Source organism: Hippoglossus stenolepis, chromosome 14 (genome assembly GCF_022539355.2).
Source record: "Hippoglossus stenolepis isolate QCI-W04-F060 chromosome 14, HSTE1.2, whole genome shotgun sequence".
In the NCBI taxonomy this organism is placed as follows: Eukaryota; Metazoa; Chordata; class Actinopteri; order Pleuronectiformes; family Pleuronectidae; genus Hippoglossus; species Hippoglossus stenolepis.
The window spans coordinates 7,321,632-7,327,631 of NC_061496.1; the positions used below are offsets into that span (position 1 = coordinate 7,321,632).

The window sequence follows — 6,000 nt, forward strand, 5'->3', positions numbered from 1 at the left end:
GCCTGCAGGCCTTCACGAGTCTGCACCGCTTATTGCAGCCCACAGAACTGTTGGATGGAGTCAACAACATCCTGACAACACACTGAAGCCGTCCTGACAACAACAACATGCTAATTCTGCTAAACCTGGAGCCTCATCAGTGCATTCTTAACATTCTCCTGATAGCGATGCTGCAGGAAATGCCAAGGGGTGATTAAAATCAAAAGGGTTTATCCCATGGGAATATAAACGTGCTCAGCAAAGTTATATAAGAATCTATTAATAAGGTTGAGATGAGATATTTTGCGTATGAAGTTTACATTTAGGGCTGGACAGTGAACACAAATACTAAAATGTTAAGCGCCTATAGGGAGCAGGAGAAAATGTTGTGTTAGCTGGCTACATACTGTATTTTAAGGCCGTTTCTTGTGTACAAGGGCATGTGTTTGCTTGATGGTAGCACTATAAGGTCAGAGGGTCACTAAGCTTCACGGTTCATCCTCCGGAGACCAGGAATAATCCACAGAAAAAAATACCTCAACCAGAACCTCAATGCCAATTCAGTTTTGCTTACTTTCTGTTTTTTGATAGTCATCTATGATTTGAGGAGTATATAACAGGTATACTGTTCTTATACAGTTAAAAATGGTATCTGTTGAATTTCACAGTGGCCTTGATGATGTCTGATCCCCCTGCTTACAGCTCCTATCCTCAAAAGTCCAACAAGATTAGGAATCCCATGCTACACGGCACATTTGCCTTGAGGAGAGATGAGTGAGTCACTTTTGAAACAACCACCACGCAAGTGCGAGCTCTCTTGAGTACAGAAAAGCAAACAGGAGATTTGTTACTGCCTCACAACGACGGATACACTACATCCCACAGAACCAATAATCCCATGTGTAGTAAAACCAGGAAATTTGAAAGATATTATCAAGTAATATTATGTTGATTTATACAGGGGGAGAGGGTGATTGATTGATTGAGTTTTGGTTTGACTGATGGTAAATTGCCTGATGGTGACTGGCACCCTTGATACTAGGTGAAGCCTCTGTGTCTGTGTGGGGTTAAAATGAAGTCATCACCCTGTGTGTTGACCCTGAGCGTTACCCAGGGACAGCCATGCTGGCCGTGGTATGTAGCTTTAAAAAGCAGAGCTAACAAGGATTAGCATCCAATTTTAACACCTGACTGTAATCCTGCCCTCACACAGTCCATGCTAAGCCTGCGTTAGCCATGCCAGTGGAGGGAGAAGCTGTTTGCAGACGGTCTGTCTTTCTTTTCTTTTTTTTCCTCCTCGTCACTGTTACCTAACAACTTGGCTCGTGACAAAAGCAGACGATGACAGGACAGCACACTTGCAGGGGTGGAGGAGGAGCTTTAGATTAGCTTATCGTGTATTACTGTTAAGGTGAAGTTGTGGAATCCTTATTTACTGCAGGAGCAATCTGTTCTGTTAGTGTACTTTGTCTGTGCCACACTGCAGCTCTAATTCTGCATAAAACCGAACCATGAGGTTTGTGTACTGCAGTGCTCTCAACGATGGACAGAAAAAAGTGATTGTCTGGAATCTACAAAGCTCAAAAATAGACTCATCACATCACACACATCAAGGCAAGTCACATAAGGTGCTTTCAGACATGAACTGAATTCATTTTGCTGAAGTTTTCCAGAGGGGCTGTATGTAAGAACGCAAATGTCCGGGTCAGTTGCTCCAGACATTTTCCAAAACTTTTCCTCCCAACCCCTCTACTGAAATCCAGAGACGTAGAAGATGAGGAAGACGAAGATGTCAACTTGGTAAGACAATGAGATTCGAGAGCTTTCGGTGATGAGGGCCAACACCAGAGTTGATGTGCTGTACACACAAACATGCGATTTCAGCATCAGAAGTTAAACATCACCTCCTGCCTCATGTTATACCCAGACGCCATCCCTTTGCCTGAATGTTCTGACCACGTGAACAGTCTCCTGCTGCGTTCTTCATATGTGAAAGACTAATTCATATCTGAAAACAGCTATACTGTACCACAAATACTAATAACTCAGGGAAAACACTAAAACTGTCACCTTGTGTCAATCATTAACTTCAAGCTATTGTGCTGTCGGTTATTATCACACAGAGAGATGCAATATTCATAATTATCTAGTGTTCATCTGTACCTGCTCAGTCAACATGAGCTTATTAGACATCCCGGCTCTGTTCCCAACTATGACAAGGACAGAAAGGGTGCAGCCAAATGTATCGGGGGTTTTGTCTCAACTATAACTGACTGAGCAGTTTGCATAATGATGTGCAAGTGACAAAGAGTGATGCTATTACGATTCTAAAAGCTGCTCCAGACAGTCAGGGTGACACAGAAGCCGAGCAATTTGATACACCGTTATCTGACATTCATGCATAGCCATTGTTGTTGAATCATCAGTTTTCAAAAGGGTTGAGCTAAGAACTCCCTATTTGAATGTTTGGCATTTTTCTTCCTTTTGGTATCAATTCTTTATTCATTTAACTGGACAGTTTGGCGCTGTGTCATTTGAACCTTACAACCCTATGAAGTTTGAGCGACTGAATTAGTCTTTGTTTTTTTAATATTTAAATGAAATGTCACGATATCTTTACTGCCCCTTCTGTAAAACTTAGAGATGTTGGCTAAGCAAACATAACAGCACCTCCCAATGCATCTATACTGAAACAAGCAACAGACTTATAAGCTAAAGTGGATTAAATGTGGCTGGAAGTTACTGCTGAAATCACTCCACTTAAAACTACTGGAAAATCCTAAATATCTAATACTCTCATATCCCTTCATAATTAAAACATGAGCACTAGCCCATTCCTAACTTTAAAAGAACTGGCCACTGTTAAACAGCATAATAAGAAACCACAAGACCTGAAGAGGCCCCAATAACATTGATCATGTCCAAACACAGACACACAAACAAGCAGACAACCATCTAATTAGACTCTTCCTGAGCAGCGCACACACACTGGCATGGAGCTCAATTATCAGCTGCACTGGAGTAAACGGGCCTGAATGACAGCATCATCTGGCCTTTTGGAAACATGAACGAAAACATAATGATGTAAAAAGTAAATACACTTAACTACAGGGGGTAAACAATCAGGAAGTGATATTTCAAGTTATGTTAAACCTATTTTCACTTCCTGGAGAAATGCACGTGAAAGCTTACATAAGTCAAGGCCGTTTCAAAAAAGGTAAACATGTGGTTGCTGTTGTCACGTTGGGAATTAAAACAGGATCCGAGTATGAAACGGTCAAAGACGAGAGCTGCACTGTGAAAATGACGGATGGGTAGAGGGATGAATGAATGGATGGATGGATGGAAGGATGAGGGCTTTTGCGTGCCAGCTGCAGAGCTCCACATGGGATTCATCCCTCCATCACTGGCCTCCCCTGATGATGTCATCAGTTAAAGGGACATGATATTAAAAAGAACCATCAATGTTCCGTTTGCTCAATACGCTCAACCTGACACACGGGGATCAGTCCGACCACGGGTGGGTAGAGAAGTGCACATGAACGCACCAAATCTAGGGGCTGGATGGTAGAGCAGATAGTGTGTGTGTGTGTGTGAGACTGTGTTTCGAAGTACAACATACAAAGAGAATACATACAAGTGAGCCAGCTGGGCACATAAGCCCTCCTGCACAATAAATCCAAATAATCCTTTACGATGGGAAGCGGGAGAAGGGGGGGGGGGTGGTACTCAGACATATGCACACACACACATACACACACACTCACTCACAAAAGGTACACACGGTTCAATTAGCCTCGCCATTGTGCCTCTGTGGATAGACATTCAGTGGCTGTGGCCTTTTCCTCGGAATAGCATGCAAGTCACTGGAATGTATGTCCTCAAAATAGCAGGACAGCTTATGACATTTGAAGCTCCCAAACACACACACACAGACACACACACGCACACACACATGCATGCTTTCTAGCAGATGAGCCGCTGTAGGACAAGGACATAAAGGAGGATTACCCTGATTTACAGCAGAAAAGGGGACAACATGATAATGAAAAATATTCTTACCTTCCATCATGGTTGCAGATTTGCATTCCTCTATCTCCAATGAGCCTGGAAATGAGAGTTGCAGGAGGTGTGGGAGGGGGGGCGGGGGAGAGAGAGAGGGAGAGATGGAGAAGAAGCCCCCGATTACCAGAGAGATACAGTAGAATGGATGGCCGGCTAACGCCCTGGCTAACAGTGAGCCTTCGTCACCCCCCCACCCCCCCCTCCCCAGCCAGACGTCGCCTGTCAACTAGCCCAGGAGGGAGAGATGTGGAGAGAGGTAGACAGAGAGAGGAGAGAGAGAGAGAGAGGAGGGGTACAGGTCCTATAGCCAGGCCTAGCTGCTGATCAGAGCTGGGGCTTTAGCCATGGAGGATGCTGCTGCTGCTGCTGCTCTAACCTACACGCTCAGCTGAGGATGCTGAGAGGTGGGGGGAAAACTGAGAGGAGGAAAATAAATAAATAAAGGAGGCAGGATAGAGAGAGAGAGAGAGAGAGAGAGAGAGAGAGAGAGAGAGGGAGGAGGGAGGAGGAGTGTGTGTGTGTGTTTGGGAGGAGGAGGGAGGGCTGAGGAGGGGGGGTGCTTGAAGGGGCGGAGGCACTTGGCTGACGTCACACGTGGCCTCAGCCAATCCCCGCAGGTCTCTGTGCAGTCACATGGCCCCCAAGCTTGAATCTCCTGACACTGTGGCCCAGGAGGAGAAACTCGTTTTGCGTTTTAGTGACCTCTCTCTCTCTCTCTCTCTCTCCCCTCTCTCTCTCTCTCCTCCCTCTCTCTCTCTCTCCTCCTCCTCTCCTCCCTCCCTCCCTCTCTTGACAAGCGACTGTGAACACACAACACACACGCGCACAAACACTTACATACAAAAACTGAGGCAAGGAAAGAGGCCAACAGACATGTATATACACACAAACACACACATAGACACATACACACACACTGCAGCCTACCTTATGTCAGTGCAGTGTGTCGAGCGGTGAGTGACATCAATTATAAGCTGGTGGAGAGAATAACGTGCAGGTGTGTGCACGCACGCATGTTGACGACCCTCCAACACACACACACGCGCGCACACACAACTGAACTGAATATGTCTTCCCTCTCGTGCACCGACTCTTTCTGCGTCCCTCCCTCCCTCCCTCCTCGAAGTATCTCTCTCTCTCTCTCTCCCCTCCCTCCCGTGTCCGCGCGTTCCCACCGCATCGATCCGTGTGACGTCATGGCAACGCGGCCACAGCTGCAGCCAACGAGCAGTAAGGACCACGATGTCAGGGCCAGCCCCCCTCCTCTGAGTGTGGGTGTGTGTGTGTGTGTGCTAAGGTTAGGGGCTAGGGACTGTATTATGTCAATGAGTGTCCACACAACTATAGAGAAACGTGTGTGTGTGTGTGTGTGTGTGTGTCTATATATATGTGTGTGTATATATATATATATATATATATATATATATATGTATATATATATAAGGGAGATGAGGAAGATGAGACTCACAATTAAGCAAATCTACAAAAATAATGATAACGAATTCTAGTGCATAAGTTTTCGTAGTATTTCCTACGAAAACTGAATGAGAGCAGCCTGAAAATGAATGGCAATTTTTTTTTTTTATTGTTTTTAGTTGTCGTGGTGATCATAGAAATCCCAGTAGTATTCTGCTCTCTGAGAATTGTGTGGGCTGTTTTGAGTATGTCGCTCATATATCAGTTCAGTTTAGTTTATTGTCGCAGACAGGGGACAAGTGGGAGGTTCAGGTTGGAGGCTTTGAACAGAAAAAAATTACAAACTAACAAACTGTTACACATACTTAATTATTTAGGTCGGTGTTTTGCATTTTTTAAGAAATAGCAATTATTTTGTGATGGGACCTTGTATTGGGTCGATTTTGGGAAATCCATGTCCAAGTTTCTTCTGTATTCCAAATATGTCAGATATGTCAATAGAGAGGAACTTTATATTCCTCTAAACTGCCACCTGAGAGT

At 44.7% G+C, this 6,000-nt stretch overlaps 1 protein-coding gene across 1 annotated transcript in view; it reads right to left on the reverse strand.

Moving 5' to 3' along the window:
- sgip1a (SH3GL interacting endocytic adaptor 1a) overlaps positions 1–5,146 on the reverse strand; it is a 64,046-nt gene extending 58,900 nt beyond the window's left edge. Inside the window, 2 exon segments of the mRNA XM_035177056.2 lie at positions 4,042–4,086; positions 4,972–5,146. Of these exon segments, the coding sequence (XP_035032947.2) occupies positions 4,042–4,051 (10 nt within the window). The 5' untranslated portion in view covers positions 4,052–4,086; positions 4,972–5,146.
- Between the last annotated feature and the right edge of the window lie 854 nt (positions 5,147–6,000).